Source organism: Sciurus carolinensis, chromosome 7 (assembly GCF_902686445.1).
Source record: "Sciurus carolinensis chromosome 7, mSciCar1.2, whole genome shotgun sequence".
NCBI classification, from domain to species: domain Eukaryota; kingdom Metazoa; phylum Chordata; class Mammalia; order Rodentia; family Sciuridae; genus Sciurus; species Sciurus carolinensis.
Genome location: NC_062219.1, coordinates 26,120,528 through 26,143,676, shown reverse-complemented (window position 1 = coordinate 26,143,676; position 23,149 = coordinate 26,120,528). Strand labels below are relative to the sequence as shown.

The following is a 23,149-nucleotide window of genomic DNA, read 5'->3' as shown; positions in this document are numbered from 1 at the left end:
TTGACTGCTGAATACTGCAGAGTAAGTGGGACAGCACAGTATCTTCCAGCCTTTTCCTTGGAAGCAAGTTCCCAGTGTAGGTGATAGGAGTCCTCAGGCCTGAGTCACATGGCAAAGTGCAGCTAGACTTGAGGACTGGGTGGTCTTAAAACTCTTTCATTAGCCCTGTCCCTCCACTGTCATCCCTGGGGCTGCACCAAACCTCACACACAGGAGGCCCTCAATATATGTGGCCCTCAATATATGTGGAATAAATCCTTAATCTATACTTTGTCTGATTTTTAAAATTAAAGAATTATTTGGGTAATTTCTTATCTCCTTTCCCTTGCCCGATTTGTAATCAAAATGCCCAAGTTCTCTGAGAATAAAACCCTCCATGGAGAGTAGAAAATCCTACATAAATTCATACTCTTGAGGATTTAATCAGAGATACCCAAATCCTCAGATATCATCTAGTCCAAGGTTCTCATTTTTTTACATAAATGGACTGAGGCCCAGAAATGTTAGTAATTTCTCCAAATTCATGTTGCTAGTTGGCAATGGGCCAATGACTAGGGATTCAATAGTCTGATTCCTGGACTGGTACTGTCTTGGATTTGATTTGGATAATTTTATTCCAGGAATAATTCTTTGATAAAAATGTCAGAAAAATGAATTGAACATGGGGTTCTTTACTCAGAACATTATACTAGTCTGATCGTTAGAAACTGTAGTAGTTTGAATAATTACTGTAGTGTATAAATCTGGCTTATGCAATCACATCAAATGCATTCCCAGCTAATACATATTTAATCTAATGACTTTAAGTGTCATGGAAATATCCCTTTTCTATTGTTTCTATACATTTAAACTCTGAATTTAAAGTTTTCTTAGTGTATGGGATCTCTGAAATTCTGTGGCTTGTTAAATTGCCTGGTAGATAAATCAGAGAAATCTCATGTTAACAATGGTTTTAAGCTTTGCCTTACTTAACAGATATAATGTCGATAATGCTGGTGATATCACTTCCCTAGAGCAACAAAACCACAAACTGCCTCATCAATTTTGAGCTTAGATTTGTTTTAGAACTTTGATCTTTATTTAGCTAATGCAATGATTTATGGTGTGATTCTTCTTGTGACTTCATAAACAGGAGTTTGATTTTTTGTCTTGTTGTTTTGTTATTTATTTTTGTATTTTTCTGGAGTTCACTCTTTATTTTTTGAGCTGTGTTGAGTTTAAACATTTCACTCGACCTCATGTCCTTTAGGTTTACATGGAAACCTGTTTATGTGCAACATTTAAGTGCAGTGCATATCATGCCAATTTCAAATAATGGATGCTGTGTATTTATTTACATAGTCATATGTATTCTATAAATAATGTAATATGCTTCTGTGTTTGTGGCAAAGGGTATGAAATTTGAATAGACAGTGTAAACACTCGAATCTGGTAACGATTAATAGCTATTACTCTCACTTGAACTACCATGCCCTGCCTAAAAGGCAAACATAATGTGAAAGTCAAAAAGACATTTAAATAACTTAAAATATATTATGAAATAGTGACTACTAACAGTAGTTAAAATAGGGTGATGAAATTGTGGGTAATTTTTCTCTTTTCTCTCTTAATGTTTCATAATGTAATTTTATTTTTATACCAAAAAGGATGCATTAATTATTTTTTAAGAAGGCAAATGAGAAGAAATCAATAAGTCAGCAACACTGAACAAATGTGTTTGTAAAAATCCCCAGCTAGGGAGATAGGATGCTGAAATGTGTTGATGTTATTATAGCTCTTGTGCTTTAGTGTCAGTCTGCTTTCATAAGAGGGTCCGCCCTGTGTGTGCCTCTTCATTTTATTGTTCTTAATACTTTTAAGCTTTTATCTTTTAATTGTTCTGTACCAGATCAAAAATCTTTTCCCTCTCTGTCTCTCCCTCTCTTCCTTTCCTTAACATTCTGTCTTCTTGCTTGGCTTCTACGGTGGTTTTGTGTTATTTGACATAAAATGTCATCAACTGACTGTTAGTTCTGAGATAATGAGTTTTATATGTAGGTATGTTTTAGTTACAACATGAAATGATTGAATATTATACAACTTTAAAATAATTCAAAGGTAAAGTGGGATAATTGTTGGCATTAACTGAAATATTGGGCTCTGAAATTCAGCATGAAGAGGGACTGCTTTTGTATTTAGCCCAGCCTGATTGTGCTGTTGAAGTGATAATCCCTTTTATTTTCTGGTAAAGTGAAACAGCTTTTGTGAGTAATTTCTGTGGCATGGATCAATGAATTTCTAGATTTATTTTACTAGTTAAATGTTTATGTCAAATATCCTTACTCACACAGTAAATTATTGTATTTGTTGTTTGTCTTTGGCAGGAAAGATAATATCATTATATTTTCAAAATACAGGTACAGAGGTATATCTAGGTCAAATTTTAAGCATGTGTGTGCATATGTATGTACACTCACATGCACATACAACAGCAAGTAGCATTTGTGAAACTTCTATCATAGGATATCACAACCGAGACTTAACTCTAGGTATTAAAGATGCCTAACTTAATACAGTTGAGAGAAATCTTCATTACCAGTTTCTTAATACAGTTAAGAAAATTTTTCATTACCAGCATGTGAATGCTTCTATTCTAATGGAGCACCCTCACACTTGATCTAATTATGACCTTAATTTTTGGTTCGAAAGTATAGAAATGGAAATTATTTAAACCTTGTGAAAATTTAAACTTTCCAACTTGCCTCCTAAACTCTCTTTGCCATTTTATGATGGGAACAAACTTTAAAGGTCAGAGGCATAATTTTGTTTTGTATCTTCCTTTAGCAAATTCTTTGTATTTCATTCTGTTTTTCCTAAATAATGTGATTAACTACTGGTTACAAAGTAAATGGCTGAGGAGACTTTTCTGAAGCAATCTCTCTCCTTTTATTGTTGGTCTTATTGAAAAGCAGTTTTGCAAATACACACATATTACTTTTATCCTCTCAAAATAGGGGTTTATTTAAAAAATGTGTATCTATAAGAGCTAGTTCAACTTTACCCTTGTTCTTGCTAACCAATCCTCAAAGCATGTCAGGAAATGCTGGGCTCAGGAAGCCCATTCCAGATCAATATGGACTGAGAAGAAGAAAGTAATCAAAAGGCAGAACATCTGGACCTCTTTTGGTCTTGTTAGAAAAAATTCTTGGTGCAGTCCAGAGAATCAGAGAGTAGAAAAATGAGTCAACATCGCCACTCTCTCCCTTACTTCTCAAGAATATTTCTGTGAGGAAACATGGTCTTACAGGAAGACTGGTCCTGAAAAAAAACATATTGGCTATATGAAAATTGTCTACCAGCAGCTGGTTGACCAAGCAAAGGAATGTGGGTTTTTGTTTTCTCATCAACACTGGTGTCTTAGTTTTATGTTCCTAGAGCAAAATATTTGAGATTGAATAACTTATAAAGAATAGAGGTTTACTTGGTTTGCTGTTCTGGAGTCTGCAATGTCTAAGAGCAGGTGCTGCATCTGCTGGACATCTGACGAGGCCTTTTTACCACATGGTAACTAACATGTCAGAAGGCATTGCTTGGTGAGACAAAGTAAGCATACTAACACGGACTTTTCTTCCTCTGCTTGTGAAGCCACTAATGTCATCATGGGGTCCCACCTCCATGACCTCATGACCTCATCTTTACTTCCTAAAGCCTCCACCTCCATATACCATTAACATTTAGGGATCCAGTTTTTGGGAGACACGTTCAAACTGTAGCACCTGGGCATTCTGTTTCCATTTCTTCTCTCTTGAGGGCTTCAGTGGTTTTTGTAACAACCTTATTGTTAATGTTCTGTGTTCTTCCCTCTCTCTCTCTCAACATGTGTGTGCATGTCACTTCCCCCCACTGGGAATATTTTCAGAGTAAAATGTTTCATGCATTCTACTCAGAGACCCAAAACTCAACCAAGAATAGATTAAAAGCAAATTTTTGTTAGGTTCTGTCAAAACAGAGAAGTCAAAAAAAAAAGAAAAAATAATGAAAATTAAAAAAAAACCACCACTAGAAATTTGGGAAGAGAAGTACCTTTTTAATAGATACATAAATTATGCAAATTAATTTAGAAAACACCAATAACTCTTATGTTCCTAGAAAGTAGACTTGTATCTCTAAAAATAGTTACATTAAGTTAATAAAGATAGGAATTTCTTCTGCTTTCATGTATTATGAATTATTGTTATAATTAGTAAAGCCAAATTCTAACACAAAGGTCTATAATAAGACATTCTTTGAATGTTAAAATAATTCTCCCAAAGCCTATATTAAGCATTACATATTTTAGGCAAGTTATATGTGAAACTCTGCTCAACATACACACAATAGTGAGTAATGTGTTGCTATGAAAACCTTTTAGATGAAAATAATGAACTTTGGGTGTTAGAATATTTGACTTGCTGGATTTTGGCACATCTGCCTGTTTCTTTTACTAAACATTCAAATTGAGATTTTTCTATGACTATCTAATCTTATTCCATTCTTGGAAGTTCAGCCTCTGTAAATAGAGGGGGAGGAGACCCTCCTGAATTGTTATGGTGAATATTTGGTTCTGAATTAAATGTATGTTTAATTTCCAGTAATGTTGAATTTGGCTGGATACCCCTGTGGTTATAATATTTTAAGCCTTTAAAAGCACATGGATTCTCAAATAGCAACATGCTTTTCTCCTGATTTTTCTCTCCCTGACTAGCATTTCTGTTATTACCCTCACTGTCTACTTCAAACAAATTTTTATGCAGTTTACAATTCTTGTAACATATGGCTGCTGCTCACAAGCTCTTTGTGTGCCTTGGCAAACAGCCATATGTGACAGTGAAGAATGAGTTCCTGGATGAGTAGTAGGGAATCTTGCTTTTATCCATTTTTCCACTTGAGTTTAACTCTTTCCTCCCTGTGGACTCCCTCTTTCCTTCTCTTCCTTCTTCCTCCCTCCCTTTCTTCATTCCTAATTCATTGTTACTGAAAACCCCTCAAAGCAGAAAATGCATTGACTTTTAAGTTGCATCATTCATATTGAGACCCTGTGTGGATTTCTGTCTTACAAAAATAATAGTTTCATTTAGCATTGATTGAGATAAGGGCTAGGTGTAATTTTCTGCTACAATGAAGGGAAATAGAAGGAAAGAACAGATGGTTTGAGAATACACACTGGATCAGAGACTGCCAAGGGGTGAATATTCTGTCTTGAGACATCAGTGGGGAAAAGGACTAGGCACAGTCTCTCCTCAGTCTGAGATACCTCCTTTCCTAGCTCCTTTTCCCACTTCCAACCCTTTATTGCGGGTAGCCAGGAGTGGGTTCCCTCTCCACCAGGTGTATGTGTTGGGGGAGGGGGAGGCAGCCGGCGGAGGATTCTAGGAGACGCAGCTGGAAGAGATAAGCCATCTACAGTTGGGATTCTTTTTGTTGTTTGGGGTCTCTTATGATCATCTTTGAGTCAATGCACTCTGCACAACTGCTATGTCATTTGATCAGTTGGTTGAACTTATAGATCTAACATAGGGTTAGTTATTTTTGACCAACAGTAATAATGACCTAAATACCTATGTTCTCAATCTACTTCTGATTCATACAGCATTAGTCTACTGTAGTCCCAAGTGCAAGGAGGAGAATTTTTTGATTAGCGTCTGCATATTTCGCATAGGGGGCAGTCCATAAGGGGTGAAATACATGTGTAATATATACATTTATATAAAATATGTGTATATGTGTACACATATGTATATATTCACACATTTACATATGAATATATGTATACTTTATATACACAGTTTAAATGGAACCTGGATATCTACTAATTACTAAGGAACTTGAACTATACGTAGAAATAAATATAACCTCACATTGTCAATATTTAGATTTCGTAGTGGGAGTCTTTAAACACCAAACCTTGCTGTTGATTAAGAAACTGAATTAAGTACCATCTTAATAGGAAAATAATATAAATTTACAATTGGCATGTTTTGTTGCCATTTGGGAAAATTATGACTCAATATTAAATAGAAGCGCTCCACATCAGTAATAAATTGAGAACAAATAGCAAAGGCTGAATGTGTTCTGCATGATATTAAAAAACACGTCTTGATCTTGGCTGTTCCGTTTGCCATCTCTAACCCTCAACGCCTCCTTCAGAGACAGTGGGCTATGGTGAAGAGGCAAGGTCGGGGAGAACGGCCTCCGGGGGCAGACGAGGCTTAGTCTACCCGTTCCAGGTTGGCGTCGGTCACGGTGGGCAGCGGGAGTCCGGCCTGGGCCCCTGGGGACAGCTCCTCTGAGGCTGCAGGCAGGGGCTGCTCGCTGGGCTCACATCCAGGTGGCCCTGCTGGAACTTGCTCACTTGCTGGAGGTGGCGGAGCGGAATCTTCTGCCTCCACCCTGGGCGGAGAGGCCCCGACTGCGGCCTGTGAGGCCTGACCGGAAACTCCGGCCTCTGACTTCCAGGGCAGCTCAGCAGCCTGATATTTCTCCGGGAGACCTTGGCTTCCGGGCTCTGCTCCCGCCTGGGCCTCAGGGGCTTCCGGGGTAGGCTTTGCCTCCTGGTCCCCTTGGGCCTCAGCCTGAGGGACTGGGGGAGGCCGCGGGTCAGCTGAACCCCCAGGAGGGAGTAGAGGGGGCCCCTCCTGCTCCCTGAGGGCGGAGCCACCGCTGCCCCGGGGACCGCCCAGTGCGGGGAGCAGTGTGTCCGACTGCTCTAGGCTGCGCTCCGGATGATGAATGACCTGGAAGGCTGCGGCCAGCTTTGCCACGGCGTTTTGAACAGTGTTGGCCTCCTCTGCATCCATCTCTTTATCCACAGAGACATTTGCCTCTGGCTCTTCATCGGAACTATGCTGACTTTGGTCCTCCTTTTCAGACACTTTTGCTTCTCTGATTTTTTTGTAAAGTTCGTTTCTCTCTTCTTGTAAAGCGCGACAGAGGTTCTCCAGCCGCCCGATTTTCATCACAAAACACTCATATTCTTTAGCTCTCAGTGCTTTCTGTGATTTGAAAACACACACACACACGAATAAAACTACATGAAAAGCAAAATTTCCAGAGTCTATCTGGAAACAACAAAACCATTTGTCCTGGAATTAGTATCTGCTAGGACTTGGGGCCTGGCCACAGAGTGATGGCTGAACAGACACTGGGTCTGGGTCATCATCATTTTTGCATTATGTGCTAGAGTCTGGTAGAATTTTAATCACTATGGCCTGTTCCTTGGGAAAGAAAGATGGCAAGCCTTGTTTCTACTTTAGTCCAGAGCCTCTCAGATCTTAAAATAGATGAATTTTCTGCTTCTAAGATTTAGAAGGTGTTAGCCAAAGCCTGTGGTGAAATGAATGAGATCAATTGGGATTTCACCCTCAGGGATGCCTTATCTATTCTATAGATAAATTGCTGTATTCTAATCTTGGCAACCATTCGATTTATGTTGATGAATAATAAGCATAAATCTTTGGAATTGGTTGCAATTTGTGATGAATTGTTAGAACAGTAATATAACCATAGAAACTCACCACACACTAATTCATGATGCTGACTGCTTAAACTATTCAGTTCTTCCTTTCTCTAGAAATGGTGGCATGTTTGTGTAAGGAACATGTTCCTAGTCAACTAACTCCTTACTCCTGTCTTGGAACTGTTCTGTACCTCGATGACAGTTTTTAAATTGTTAACATGGAGAAAGTTTCACCTGTAAGCTCTGCTTGTCAGATCATGGCCTATGTATCTTTTACCTTTAAGGTTGCAAAACCTACTCAGATCCTGGCATAACATCAGGATTTAAATGCCTGTTAGAGGAATTAAAAAAAAAAATACTGCCAAGCACATTCCCTGGGTGCTTGGGCCACTGTCTTTTCTTAGTATATTCCCATCAATTGATTCATCTATACCTGTTATGTGCATGCTCTGGGGAAATAAAAAGGTAAGTAAGACACTCATGCTACTTTAAGTAACTCACAGTCTACCAGGCATGGTGCTGCTCTGGGGAAAACTTTTGAACCAATAATTGTGAGACATAAGGTACAAAGCTATTTTTTTTTTTTTTTTTTTTTTTTTTTGGTCAGGACTGGATCCTAAATGGCCTTTGCCCTTATTATATTTATTACAATTTAACATGTTACATCCCCTCAAAATTTAGCTATAATTATATTCTAAGAATGAATATCTTCAAAGTTGGAGGTGATAAGAGCTAAGAGAAAAAAACCTGCTCACCTCTTCAATCATGTCCAGTAGGGCTTTGTTACAGTTCTCAAATCGGGCTTTCCATGTGGCTGTGTCCTTTTCCAGTTTCTTCATTTTCTTTGTTGTCTACAGAAATTAGAGTGTTTTAGTGTCAATCCTGAAGAATTAATGTATAAGAAAGCTATTAGTCCCATATGTGACATTAAGAGCAGTCCTTTTGTTACCAGCTGCTGAGGCAAACAAAGTTTGATGTCAAGAAGGAAGATTGCAGAAGAGTCATTATTTATTTCTGAGTTCTTTAGGTCAGTGGCGAGCAAACATATTTGCACCAGAACCAATTCAGAGAAAAGGAAACTACTTAGGACACATTGTTTTGTTGCTTTTTTTCCATTTAAAATGAAAATATCTTTACTGAGATCCATGAAATCATTTGCAATTTAGACCATTTACTTTAATGAACAGAAGACTATTGTGAGAAAGCTGGCATTGCTTTTAGCTATTAAATTATTGTATTGATAATAAATGGGCACATTTGAGAAGTTGCCACACAGGAAAAACCCCTTCCCATTTTCTCCACATTTATATTTGTAGCATGAGGAAGGGTTCACAAAATGCAATTACACATTATTCATTTCTTCCTTGAAATAGTCTTCATGAGGAAGGTTCTATTTTCACACTTTATAAATGGGGAAACTGAAGCTCAAAGTAGTGTAGTAATATTCAGGTGAGTTAACAGAAGGGTGAGTCTGGAGATCTTCCTTTCCCTTCCCTTCCCTTCCTTTCCTAATGTGTCTGCTGGTCACCAGGCCATGGGATGGGTATGGGGGATACAGGAATGAATAAAATGTACCCTGTCTCTTTTGAACCTGAGACTACTTCCTGTTTCTTGTAGGATCTCCTGGTATGAAGTGAAGTACAAGACTTGTAATCAGGCATGAATTCCCTGAATTAATCATAACTGAGACTTGCTGCTTGGGACCAAGATGCCAAAAGTTGGGTTTTGGTGGTGGTCAGAGGCTAGGGCCAGATTGTCAGTTCTGGCTCCAAGAAAAACTAGGTAAGCTTTGAATGTTTTTAAATTTTGATTACATATTAACCAAGTTAATAGTTTTTAAACTTTTAAAGTTACTAACCCATTTAAGAATTTGATGAAATGTATAAGACTGTACTTCAGAGAAGTGCAAATATGCACTCCAATTTTTTTTTTTTTTTGGTTTATTTCCAGGGAATTCTCTGATCAACTACTAAAGTCCATAAAAAGATGTCAGATTAAGAACTCTTGATTTACATTTAGTCCAATTTTAAAACATGTAATTTTGAAATAAGAGTTTCTCCTGTTATTAATATTTATTACAATCTTATAACTCTTGAATTTAAAAAAAAATTGATTTATAGATCCATCCTGAATTTGGAAATTTGTAAATGATAACAAGTATTAATCTTCTTAAGTTTGCTTACTTAACTGAAATTTATAATAATTATTTCATGAAAATATTTATCCATATTTTTATTGGTGCATTATAATTAGGCATAAAGTGGGGATTCATTGTTACATATTTATACTGTTTTTTCTAATTCTGTGAAGATTATCATATTTATACATGCACATGATATAACAATATAATTTGGTCAATATCATTCCCCACTATTTCCATTTTCCCTCCCCTCTTCCTTCCCCCTGATCATGTTTCTCTACTGGTCTCCCTTCAATTTTCATGAGATCACTCTCCCACCTCTGTTTTCCTTTTTCCTCTCTGGCTTTCATATATGAAAGAAAACATCATGGCTCTTGACTTTCTGAGTTGGACTTATTTTGCTTACCATAATGTTCTCAAGTTCCATCTATTTTCCTGCAAATGACATAATTTCATTCTTATTTATGGCTGAATAAAGCTCCATTGTGTATTATTTATGTACCACATTTTCTTTATCCATTAATCCATTCATGGACATCTAGGCTGGTTCCATACTTTGGCTGTTGTGTGAATTGTGCTGCTATAAACATGAATATGCATGTATTGCTGTAGTATGAGTGGTATAGCTGGATCATGTGGTGGCTCCATCCCTAGTCTTTTGGGAAATCACTTATTTCTATAGTGATTGTACTGATTTATAGTCCTACAAACAGTATAAAAGTGTTCCTTCTTCTCCATATTCTCACCAGCATTTATCATTGTTTGTGTTCTTGATAAGTGCCATTCTAACTAGAGTAAGGTGAAATCTCAGTGTAGTTTGCATTTCTCTAATTGCTGATGATATTGAACATATTATCATATATTTGTTGACCATTTGTATTTCTTCTTTTGAGGAGTATCTGTTTAGTTTATTTACCCATTTATTAATTGGTTTATTTGATTTTTTGGTGTTAAGTTTTTTGAGTTCTTTATATATTCTGGGTATTCATCCTCTGTCAGAAGAGTAACTAGCAAAGATTTTCTCCCATTCTGTTGGTTCTTTCTTCTCATTCTCAATTGTTTGCTGTGAAGAAGCCTTTTAATTTAATGCCATTCCATTAATTAACCCTTGGCACTATTTCCTGAGATTTAGGGTTCCTACTGAGAAAGTCATTGCCTGTGCCTGTATGTTGGAGTGTTGACCCTATATTATCTTGTAGGAGTTGCACAGTTTCTGATCTAACTCCTAGGTCTTTCACCCATTTTGTGTTGACTTTTGTGCAAGGTTAGAGATATGGATCTAGTCTCATTCTTTTACATATGAATAACCAGTTTTCCCAGAACTGTTTGTTAAAAAGGCTATCTTTTCTCCAGTGTATGTTTTTGGCACCTTTGTCAAGGATCAGATGATTGTACATGTGGTTTTTGTCTCTGTCTTCTATTCTTTATCATTGGTGTAGTCTGTTTTTATGCCATGAATCATGCAGATTTTGTTGCTATTGCTCTGTAGCATAATTTGAAGTCAGGTATATGATGCCACTAGTATTGCATTTTTGGTTCGTAATTACTTTGGCTATTCTGGGTCACTTATTCTTCCAAATGAATTTTAGTACTGGTTTTTCTAATTCTGTGAAGATTGTCATAGGTATTTTGATGGGGATCTCTTGCCTGATTGCTCTGGTTAGAATTTCTAGTACTATATTGAATAGGAGTTGTGAGAGTGGACATAGTTCTCTTGTTCTGGGTTATAAAGGAAATGCTTTGTGTTTTTTCCCATTCACTATGATATTACTATTTATAAACTTTATGATTTTGGGGTACATTCCTTCTATCCCTAGTTTCTTCAGAGTATTGAATTTTGTCAAAGGCTTTCTCTGCATCTATTCATATGACTTTGTAATTTTTATCCTTTCTTCTTTTTATGTGTGAATTACATTTATTGATTTGTGTATGTTAAGCCAGTCATCCTTGTGACCCTGGGATAAAACCAATTTGGTTGTGATGTACGATCTTCTTAATATGTTTTTGAATACAGTGTGCTAATATTTTATTAAGGATTTTCATGAAAATATTTCTAAGAGAATACTTTCTATACTTAAAAAGTCATTAATACCAACACCTGGTCAGAAACACATTTATGATACTGATTTTATATTGGGAAAATACAGACTTGAACAAGATTTAAACATTATATCCAATAATAATGTTAGTAACTGTTATGGTTTAGATGTGAGGTGTCCTCTGGAAGTTCATGTGTGAGACAATGCAAGAATGTTTAGAGGTGAATTGATTGGGTTATAAATTTCTTAACCTTATCAGTTAATGAAGCACCTGATAGGGATTAACTGGGGTAACTATAGGTAGGTATGATGTAGTTGGAGGAGGCAGGTTATTGGGGACCTGCCTTTGGGTTGCATATTTTGTTCTTGGTGATTAGAACTCACTCTCTGCTTCCTGGTGCCATGTCATAAGCTGCTTTCCTCCAGTCTACTCTTCTGCCATGATATTCTGACTCACCTCAGACCCTGAGGAATGGAGTTGGTCATCTGTGGATTGAGACCTCTAAACTGTGAACACCAAATAAATGTTTCCTCCTCTAAAATTGTTCTTGACATGTCTTTGGGTCACAGCAGTGGAAAAAGCTGACTAGAACAGTACCTTATATTTGTTATAGACTCTCAAAAAGTTTAAACATCTTTTAAAATACATTAATGTATTTGAACATCACAATATTGTAATGTTGGTAAGGACATAACATCTCAATTCATAAGAAAAACGAAACTCAGGAAATGTAACATACCCAGAATTTCAATTCAGGTTTCTCTTCTCATTCAGGGCTCTGCCCCTATCATATTACATATCTCTCCTTCTAAGAATACTATGGATAAATAATATTTTCTGCCCTAACATTCTACTTTACATATTTGAATGGTTTTTTTTAGCCTTTAAATTAGTTTTGTTTTTTAAACTTTGGCATATACAACATAGTGTTGGTGCTTGTCTTTTTTTGTTGTTGTTGTTGCTGTTAGGTTTTTGTTTTTGTTTTTAAGTTAATCCTAGAGAAGCAAAAGAAATATTCTTCCTCAGAGTACATGTATCTTAGCATTTTTGGACTCTTACAAAGATTAATTCACCAGATATTACTAATTAAAAAAACCAATCCAAACCTCATTCCTACCTATAAACATTTCGTTACTTCATGAAATGCACTGAAATATCTTAGCAGTAGATAAATGCACTCAAAGGAGAATTGTCTGTCAAAATAGAAACTGTCAATATTTCATGGATGATAAATAATACTCACTTTATCCATTTCCTGCTTGAAAGTGGCAAACACTTCATTGCTTTTTGTAAGTGTGTTCTGGAACTCTTCAAACCTTCCCGAATAGAGAGTAAGCTGTAAACAAGGAAAAGTGCATCTATTTCAGGACTGCTTTTCGAATGTTTACAGTACAAAACAACATGTCATTGTTCATTATTTGAGAAGAAAAATGACTTAAAGAAATTCTCAATGCAGCATTAGTCATATGTTCAGTTATTTACTACAAGATCAATCTAGGTCAGTGAACATGATTGAAGGGTTTCTTTAAAGAAAAGTGAAATAAAATATGTTGTCACTATTTCATGATATCAAAACTTTTACCACCAAACATTTACTGAGCCCCAAACATATGCATGGATCATATGTACAAAGTATTTAACATGTAGATCCTACTTTGGAGGAACCTGTACTCCTAATGGGAATTCAGTCTTAAAGACAGCTTGACTAGGGCACAGTGAATACAAAGTCAAGTCAAAAGGTGATCAGAGACTGTGTGGCAGGTTATCTTGTGAGCCATGTGTTTGTGGAGATGGTGGTCTTGAGGACAGGGAGAATGTAGGCAAATGAAAATAAGTGATAAAGGAAACATGGTGGGACATGGACAAGGACTACTGCCATTGTGCAGGTTGTGCATAACTCTTAGGAAACTGCCATTTCTGTTTTAGACATAACCAACAACAGTTAAATAATGTATAATCAACAGTAGTTAAAAATTTCCCTTTCCATCCAAGTTAAGTTTATATGCCAGTTTTCTACTCATGGAAGTAATGAGTCTTAATGAAGGGATTTTTTACCCCCTGATTTGTACAAAAGCATCATGTAGGTTAGCATTTCTGAGTATGGGATCCACTGTAGGGTTAATTAGGAGAGCTATTATATCTTCACGTCCTTAATTTCAAGACCTATGTGTGGAATGGGAATAGGGCAGCATAGGGAAGAGGAGTGTAAATGCTTGGTTGATAGTGACAATAATAAAATATTAAAATCTTGTGTTTGAAAATAATATTAAGATAGCATGCTTTGAATGAAGAGAGATTTAGTATGGATGATTCAAGTTAGCAAAGCCTTTATTTTCAAAATTTGGTACTCTCAAGTGTCCAGAACATTGTCAGGTCCTCAAATGGGCACCAAATGTCTTGGGCTGCACTTGGTAGACCAGGATGACAAGGTTGTTGACCAGAAGAAAGGCACCAGGTGTCCAGCTGGTAGTTTCTGTGGGATTCTCTTTTAGAGTGGAGAAGAGCACACAGATCCAAAGGCAGCAGACTGGAGAATTTTGTCTTGAAGGTGGTGTTGGATGGAATATGTGTGTAAGTCAAACAACCCTGAGGGTCCAGAAAATTGTTTATCTAAAATGGGTTATTCCCAAATAATTCAGAATAGTATAGTTTTCAATGCAGTAAACAACAACAAAATGTTAACAAATCCTTGCCATAGGATACAAATTTTAAAAAAAAAGTCAAGTAACCATTATTTTTTAAATCACCCATTAGCTCTATGAATATGTGACAGGACTAAAATTAGCTTATTTTGATTCCTTGCATTGCATTACATTATATTACATTACATTAATTACGTTACAGATGACTGAGTGAAAAGTCATGAAAGAAAAGGAATTTATGGCCAGGAAGATGCCCTGCATAAGATATTTACTCTTATAATGTGCAGTGTACTCTGACATATTCTCTTCAATTGTGTTTTGTTTTTTCAAAATACTGACTGGTATCCACTGAATTGATTTGAAGGCCCAGAATTGTCAGACAACCTCTTAATTTGAGATGTTCCATAGGGTAAGCTTTTGTGGGTCTGGCTACCTATTCTGCACTTTATCCCATGGTATATGGTGAGAACAACTTCTAGTAGATCCTGGTCATCTTCTATTACAAAGTCTGTTCATTTACATTATTGGACAATTCCCTCCTATTAACTTCTTTTTCTTACTTTCCCCTCCCATTTTTCCAACATATTGTTACATGGGGGTCTCTGAAACTATGGTTGAGAAACTCTGAGCAGGTCTTGCTGTAGCTGCGGGCTGCAGACAGGCAAGGGTAGGAGTGAGCACATGCATGGTCCAGCTGCTAGATACAGCCTTGACATATTTCAGCAGAAATAACCACACCCAGAACATCAGCTTCAACATTAGCTGGCAGGCATTAAGTTTTTCTCATTAGATTGTCTCCACTTAACTATAATCATGTCTTACTTTTCCATGTGTACTTGTAAGATTTTTTTTTCTATAATCTCTCAAAGTAAAGGCTCTAAGGGAAAACAAACAAACCAGAATGTTCTTTTTGATGCGTTAATTGGGCAGATGTTGCTTCCTTATCTGTGTTTTCTTGGTGCTGGCTTGTGGCATGAAGAAGATGGACATACCCAGAGTGCCAAGAAGAGTGTCTTGCTTATCACCACCTTCTAGGCTTCTCCTAGTGATGGTTTTTGCTCTGTTTTCCCTTAAAAATAATTTATGATAAAAAAACACATAACATAAAATTTATCATCTTAACCATTTTTAAGTATAGTTCAGTGGTAAGTATGTTCTCATTGTTGTGCATCCAGTCTCCAGAACTTTTTTTCTCACAATAGAAATCCCATACCCACTAAATAACTCCTTATTTCCTCCTTCCAGTGGCCACTCTTTATAGTATTCTGCTTTTCTTCTGTTTTGACCTCTTTATCATAGGTGGCAAAACTTTTATGGATTATATGTATTTCTCAGGTAAAAGAACTCTAGCATTATTTTCATATATACTAACTAAAAATGTATATTTCCTGTTTCCTTAATAGATACTTATCTGATAGCATTTTCCCTTTGACTATTACACTGACATGATGCATGTTTGGTTTGATTTATGGTATTCCTACTCTCACTCTGGGATTTCAGAAAAACATGGAAAGGACATCCAGAGGTCATGTGCAGTACTTTTCCTGCCAGAGGAAATAAAAACAAACTGCTCTATAGTTAGAAGTAACAATAATTGCCTCAATAATTCACTTTTAAATGGGCCAGGGGACTCACACATTCTTTTAACTGAACACTGAATTGTAATTACAAACATTCTTAGGGTGTAGGAAATAGAACTGTACCCAGGAATGGCCTTACCAAACCTGTGAGATCTGGTTTGTGAGGAAGTTCTAATACAAGAGGAATTTCAGAGTGCCCTCTTTTTATTCTATATAAATAAGGGGATGACTTCTGATTTTAAAGACTATGATTATACATTTTTAAGAATTTACTCACTAATCTTTTCCCTCAGGTGATATTTTGTGTCTGTTCTGCCAGATATTGCCGAGTTTCCACATCTATTACCTACCTGCCTACATTCTATTGATCTAATGAACACTCCATTTGTAGTGACAATTATATCCCATTGATCATCTCTGACAGATACTCTGTTTCCTTGGTTTGTGTAACTGAAAGCCAGACATCTCCTTCCTAAGTGAGAATTATGCTCCCCACTGACCAGCTGTTGTTTCATGACTGAAAAGTGACTTTATTCTATGAAAACAACATAATCCATCCTTGTTATTTCTCTTGCTCAGACTTTAGAAATGGGGCTGAAGGCCCTGGCCTCTTGTACTCTCACCCTGCTAAGGAGAGTGCAAAACCAAAGGAAGTTCTTGAGTGCTATGCAGAATCATTTGTGGTAGAGTTTGTTTTTTAAGATTTAATTTTTTTTTTTTTTTTTTTTTTTTTTTTTTTTTTTTGAGATGGGATCTTTCTATGTTATACAGGCTGGCCACAAATGATCCTCTTGCCTCAATTCAAGGAATTCTCCTGTGTCAGCTTCCTGAGTAGCTGAGACTACAGTTATGTACAACTGTATCCAGCAAAAATTTTAAAAATAGTAATGTTGATATTTCTTGATAACTTGTTTAAACATTATTACACACAGTGATTTGGGGGCCTTTATTTCTTCTTGGTGATTAGGTAATTATTGAAATTTTGAATATGCTTTGGAGACAAAATAGAAAGAAAATTCTGGTAACTATCAAGGTTGCCTGCACTGGGGAAAACTGTGGGCAACATAGAAGGCAGGGTTAACTTAGCCCAGGGCCATACTTCTTCATTTCTTGAAGTTCTTTACATTCAGGAACTAGAGCTGAACAGGGTCTTGAGATCAGTTGAATGGTTCTTTAACTTTTTTGTAATTTAAGATTCCCTTTGTCTTATATTTCCATATACGGATCCCCACCTATGATTTAACATACTAGCTCATGTGCTAATCAAAAATTAGCATTTTATTAGCATTATTGTTATCACTAGATTGTGAGTTCAGCTAGGCAGAGTTTTCATCTGTCTTATTGATCAATAACTATGTCACCAACACCTGGAACCATGATCAGCATTTAGTAGATGCTTAATAAATATTATTTGAATTAATCATGCTTATTATGGACTAGTCACTGAACTAAGTGTTTTGTATGTATAATTTGATAACAAGCTGCTTATATTTACTGACTACTTGTATCTGTATATCTACTAATTTGTTTTTCTCTTAAAAACTTAAATATGTGAATGATAGCCATCCACAGTTGCAGAGCAACTGATGATGTCCAGAACAACTACATTTTAGAGAGTAGTTGCTACTTCATGTGCTATTATTTTGGAAATTCTGAGAAGTAATGGGCCTCTCAGAGGTCAGAGGACTTCAGCTAGACATCACTGATTCATTATAGGATTGTTATGTTGCAGATAAGAAAATTTAGACCCAGAGAGGTTTAGGTAAGTTACGTAGGGTCTCGCAGCTTCTCTGTAGAAGAGACAGGACTCAGTTCAGGACTGAGGGACAATGACAAATCTAGAACCCCTGGTGGATGTTTTATCAAGTTTATGGTGGTATGGATTGCACCTATCTTTTTACTATACTCACTGAAAATTTAGCTGCTGATGCTAACTGAATGAATCACTCTCTAACCCAGAATCCAAAATTTAATCTACTCTTCTAAAGCTCCTTATATTCATTTAGCAGAGAAGAGTAGGGATTACATGTAATAGATGAGGTCAACGATACATAGCTTCAGGTATTGTCCACTGTTCTCGTACTCTGTGCTGTGAATGAGGCAGTGATGGATCAGAAGTACTGTCTCGATTCTCTGGGAACCCTATCACTAGACAGTAAGGTCACACTTCCTTTCCCGCTACTCACTTCCTGGTTAGAGACCTGCCACCGCTGCCCTTTCCGTACACCATGTGATCTTACAGGTTCTGCCATGCCTCAAGGATGATCTTGAGTTTGTAACACTGAGCCCTTGGATTCTATTAAAAGTTTGAAACATTATGTTCTTATATATTTTCAGAGAATAGATCATACTGAGTAAAGCAAGTCTTCATTGCTTTCTTTGTACATTGAAATGTATAAAGAGGATGCTTTAGAAAGGCTAGATATGAAAATGTTATTGTATTTTTGTCTATGTAATGGCATAATTTGTTATTTTAAGTTTCTTCTTTTTTATTTCACAATGAGAAAGTATTCATCAGACCTGTTTATTCATGCAATGAATATGTTTTCTTTTTACAGTGAACAAGCATTCTATAGTCACACATAAACATGTACAAATCTTAAATTAATACTGTCCAACTTGGAAGGCTTCTGATTTTCTCACCTCTATGAATTTGTTCTATGATCTCACAGTCCCTTTATCACTTGGGCATTTCTCTCAGTAGCAGAGCTGGAGCCCCTCTGTGTCCCATAGCAGGATGGTTTTGGAACCTGACAGGGAATGTTTGCAGGAGGGGTAGAGCCCCAGTGGCAACAGGGAAGATGGACAGGCCTGGCTTTCCCCCAGAGGCAGCTGTGGTGGGAGGCTTTATTTCTGAGCCTGAGATAGGAATTCCAGTGGTCTAATCAAAACACGAATGGCACCATGAGGTCAAATCCAAATGGCTCCTGACTTGCTTGCCACTGCCAGTCATTCACCACTGACAAAGCCAACCCCAGATAATACAGAAACCTGAGTGCTCACTCTATTTATCTCATTTTCTTTGTATTATAAATAACATCAAAAGATGAGAACATTTTTATAAATTGACAGTTATGAATGGTGCATCTGAATAGTTTACATTTTCTTCTTACCTTAATAGGGCAATGGGGGAGGAAAGAGAGAAGAAATGTGGACTTATGGGTGGGAATGTGGGCATCAGCTTCCTTTGAGTGAGCATTTGACCATCATCCTTTGTCTGTCAACAAAGGTTTTGACTGAATATTCTTGGTACAGAGCATTTCTTTTTCATAAATATAATCCTATACTTTTATTTTTACTAAAAACAATAAATGTGAAGATGTTCTTTATTTCCAACTCTTGTACCCCGGTCCCCTGTTATGTGTGAAGGGTTCTGTAGACTTTGTAGTCCCAGTCTCTTGGGACCAGCAAGGAGAGAACACCCCATGCATGCACTTCACCTGAGCCTGTAGCACTGTCTCTTGTTCCTTCAGCACTTTGGCCTGAAGTTTCCACTCTGCTGCCTGGTTCAGTAACTGTAAGAGGAGAGAATGCATGGAAAGAATGTCAAATTGCTTTTAAAATTACCCTTTAATTTGTGTATAAAATTTAATTTCTGTCTTATTAACTCTTTCATATTTTTTGGAACTTTGTAAAAACAACTCTAATAGAGCTAAGAGAACAGTCTAAAGAGGTTGATTTTCAATTTAAAACTAGTGGTTTTAATTTTTATAAAAGGGTCCAATTCAAGCATGAATTGCAAAAAATTCAACCTCCCCTTAAATTCTGGAAGCTTCTCTAGCAATCCTTTCCATCCATTACCAATGTCTGCTTGAGCATTTCCAGAACATTCCCACCTGGGCACTGTTGCCAGCAAGAGTTCCAATTATAAAATGAGAGTAATTCTCCTAGGTCTTGTGTCCCACTACAGCATGCATGATCCTGTATGAAATAAATACTTGATCTTTGTCCCAGTAGAGCTTGTAACATGCACCCAGATATCCTAGAGAACATTTTAAAAGGGGCAGTCCCTCTCAGAAAATATGATTTAGAAAGTATAAGGTGTGTCTCTAATCTGTACTACAGCAAAAACCAACATCGTTTGGATATTGGTGGTCCCTGGATTACATTTTGAGAAAAAGAGTTATAAGTTGGAGCTGTTGTTCTAAATCCTACTTTCTGGATGTTTACATGATCAGAAGCCTCATCACTCTTAAGAGAACATGGATTTCTGATTTGAAGTTATCCAATGGCCACAAGTTTATGTTCTTCAAAATTTGTATTTTTTTGGTCATGTTTGAAAATTGAAGTTATTTAAAAATTACTGTTCTAACCAAGTTATCTTAAACTTCCCTCTTTCCCCAGCAATGACACATTTTAAATCATGCATTTGAAACACACCCCTGAATGTGATACACTGTCACAGAGACAGGGTTTTGGGGACAGATGCAGGTGAATTTAAAACACATCTTTGTCACTTAGCAGCATGTGCCTTAAACAAGTTGCATATTCTCTCTGATCTTCAATTCTCTCATCTGCAGAATGGCCTTACAGCTTTTGGGGAATACTTGGGGTTAATAAGAGCAGTAAACACCACCATTCAGTTTTTCAACCTCAAATTATGGAGTTATCCTTGACTGTCCCCATTTCTCATTGTCACAATCTTCAGGTCAGCAGCACTGACTGTTTTATAGTGAAATAACTTTTATCCATTTCCATTCTTGTCTGCTTCCTCCCTAATCTAAGTCATCATCTATCTCATTTGGATGGATACAGTAGCCTCCTGTCTTCTTTCTTTCTTGCCCCTCTGTAGCTCATTTTCTACCTAGGAGCTAAATTAATCTTTTGCAGATTCAAAACAGACCATGTCACTTCCTTTGCTAAAACCACCCAGTACTTGCCTGTTATATTTAGAATTAAGTCTAAATTATTTTTCAAGCCCTACAAAACTTCTCAATTTGATAATTCCTTATCTCTGCAACTTCATTTTGAGCCTGTCTCGCACTTGATCAGTATTCTCTTGCTTCCCTGATCTTTTCCCAATCTTAAATGCACTAGGCTGGTTCCAACAGCAGGGTCTTGTTGCTGCTGCAGACACTGCCACTGGAAATTATGCTTCCCACCAGGCTGGGTTTGGGTCAAGCATCTTCCCCTGTGGGAGGTCTTTCTGATAACCCAGTCTAAAGTAGGTCCCCTCTTTTGGCCTCTCTCCTTTCCTCCTTAGTTTCCTAAGAGTACTTACTATTATCTGAAATTACTGTTCTTTGTTCATTTGCTTGTTTATTACTGTCTTTTCCCAGTCAGACTCTAATCTGCATAGTGGGAGAGGGCCCTTGTCTGTCTTGTTCACAGCTATATCTCAGAACCTAATATCATGCTCAGTAGATAATAGGCACTTGAAAAATATTTGCTGAGTATTTGTTGAATGACTAGTTTATGTGAATAATAATGCAGGTACAGTGCCTCTTACTGGGCTAACCCATTTAGTTTTCCATAGAAACCCAGGCTGTTTATCCATCTAGAGCTCTTTGACCATTATCAAAACAACTTTCCTAGAGAGTCTCTGACACCAAGGTAGACCAAATATTCACACCAACTAAAAGGATAAGTACATATTCCTTTTCTCGTTTGTGTTGCTCCTCTGCTTCCTTCATCATTTCTTGTGCCTGCTCAAGTTTTGCATCCACCAGCTTCTGCTGCAGTTCTCTGTGTTTAAATATTTTGTCCAGATGCTGAGCAAAAATAAGGTACACATAGAAAGCTTGGTTTATTATTGGTACTTAAGGTAAAATAGAAAAATAATTCACATGAACATACATTCTTTAGGTTTTAAGATTCAAAAAAAAAGGGGAATAAATCACTAGCAACACTTAGGACTTCATATTAGTGCTATAAAGTGGTGAAGGCCCCCAACACTTGGCACCATACAAAGGTAGTTACAAAAGGTAGGGGGATCAGAGTTCAGCAGTGTTAATGACTAATGGTCCCAACATTATTTTTCTGATTTTGGTAACTAGTTGATTTGATATGATATTTATTATGCTAGGCAGCAGAGATAATGATCTGTACTATAAATATAAGAATTTTGATTTTATGAATATAAAACCTTTAACTACAACATTAATGCAGTTTATCATGGTGAATTCTTCACATTCTTGTCTCAAGGGTTATAAGAAAGGTGTGGGCACCAGCCCTGGCCCTAGGACTGAGAGTGAGGACCAGGCTCCCTGAATTCTGCCCTGTTGCTCTGGTGGTGCTCGAGTTTGGATCTGAAATATCCCCCAAAGACCCACATGTTAAAGGTGTAGTACCTAGCTTGGTGCTGTTGAGTAGTTGTAGAAAATTAAAGTGGGGTCTCATGGGAGGTCTTTCAGTCATTGGGGGCATCTTCTTGAAGGGTATAGTGAGATCTTGCCCCTTCTGCTTTCTTTCTCTTTTGCTTCCTGGTAGCCATGAAGTGAGCAGCCTTGTTCCACTACACACTGCTCACCATGATGATGTGCTGTCTCTCCACAGGCCCGGAAGCAATGGAGTCATTTGATTATGGACTGAAACCTCTAAAACTGTAAGCCAAACTAAACCATTCTCTTTATAATTTGTTATAGTAACGGAAAACTAACACAGGTAGGGATGGCAAGGCCAAGCAAGGGTCACAGATGAATTGATACACAGATATTCACTGCCCTCCTTACCTTTTGGCTTCTGAATTTGCTGGATTAAGAGAAGCTTTCAGTTCTACCTCAGTGTGAAGGAATTCTTGGTCATTAGGTGGTCCCATCAGAGAGAGGAATTGTGAAGTTCTGTCCTTGGACTTTACATAGAACTAATCCCAGAATTACACAGCTATTATACTGGGCCATTCCCATCTGAGATCTCTCTGAAGAGTATCGACATTTTCCTTTCATTCCTTCCCTTCCTCTTTAGTCTGAACCTCTATTATGAAGCAGCATTAATCCTTGTGATAAGATAAAATAGTAGTATGGCATTTTGGCTTATTGTGAGAAATTTCCTGATTTACCTAACCTCTACAACCATATGCTACTGGTTGTTTTATTCCTTGTTAAATCTTGGCATGTGGCCAACAGAGAGCCATTCTGACTATGTTATGTTACATTTTAAGGCAGAGATATAAAATTTGTGTGGAGTGGGGAAAGGAATATTCTTATACTCCTGAGGGTAAATCTGAGTCTTAAAAACATATTAAACATTAAAATACAATTTTAGAGTAACAAAAGATTATTATTGTCTTTCTACTGTAAATTACTAAAAGTCAAAGTCTTGACTTTTGTGACCA

The 23,149-nt window shown here is 37.0% G+C and overlaps 1 protein-coding gene across 1 annotated transcript in view; it reads right to left on the bottom strand.

Annotated features, from left to right (window-relative positions):
* Positions 1–4,053: 4,053 nt before the first annotated feature.
* The window catches only part of Txlnb (taxilin beta), a 41,633-nt gene continuing 22,537 nt past the window's right edge, over positions 4,054–23,149 (bottom strand). Inside the window, exons 6-10 of the mRNA XM_047558706.1 lie at positions 21,468–21,587; positions 19,317–19,391; positions 12,898–12,990; positions 8,230–8,325; positions 4,054–7,010 (exon numbers count right to left, since the gene is read on the bottom strand). Of these exons, the coding sequence (XP_047414662.1) occupies positions 6,228–7,010; positions 8,230–8,325; positions 12,898–12,990; positions 19,317–19,391; positions 21,468–21,587 (1,167 nt within the window). The 3' untranslated portion in view covers positions 4,054–6,227. The remainder of the gene's footprint in view (positions 7,011–8,229; positions 8,326–12,897; positions 12,991–19,316; positions 19,392–21,467; positions 21,588–23,149) is intronic.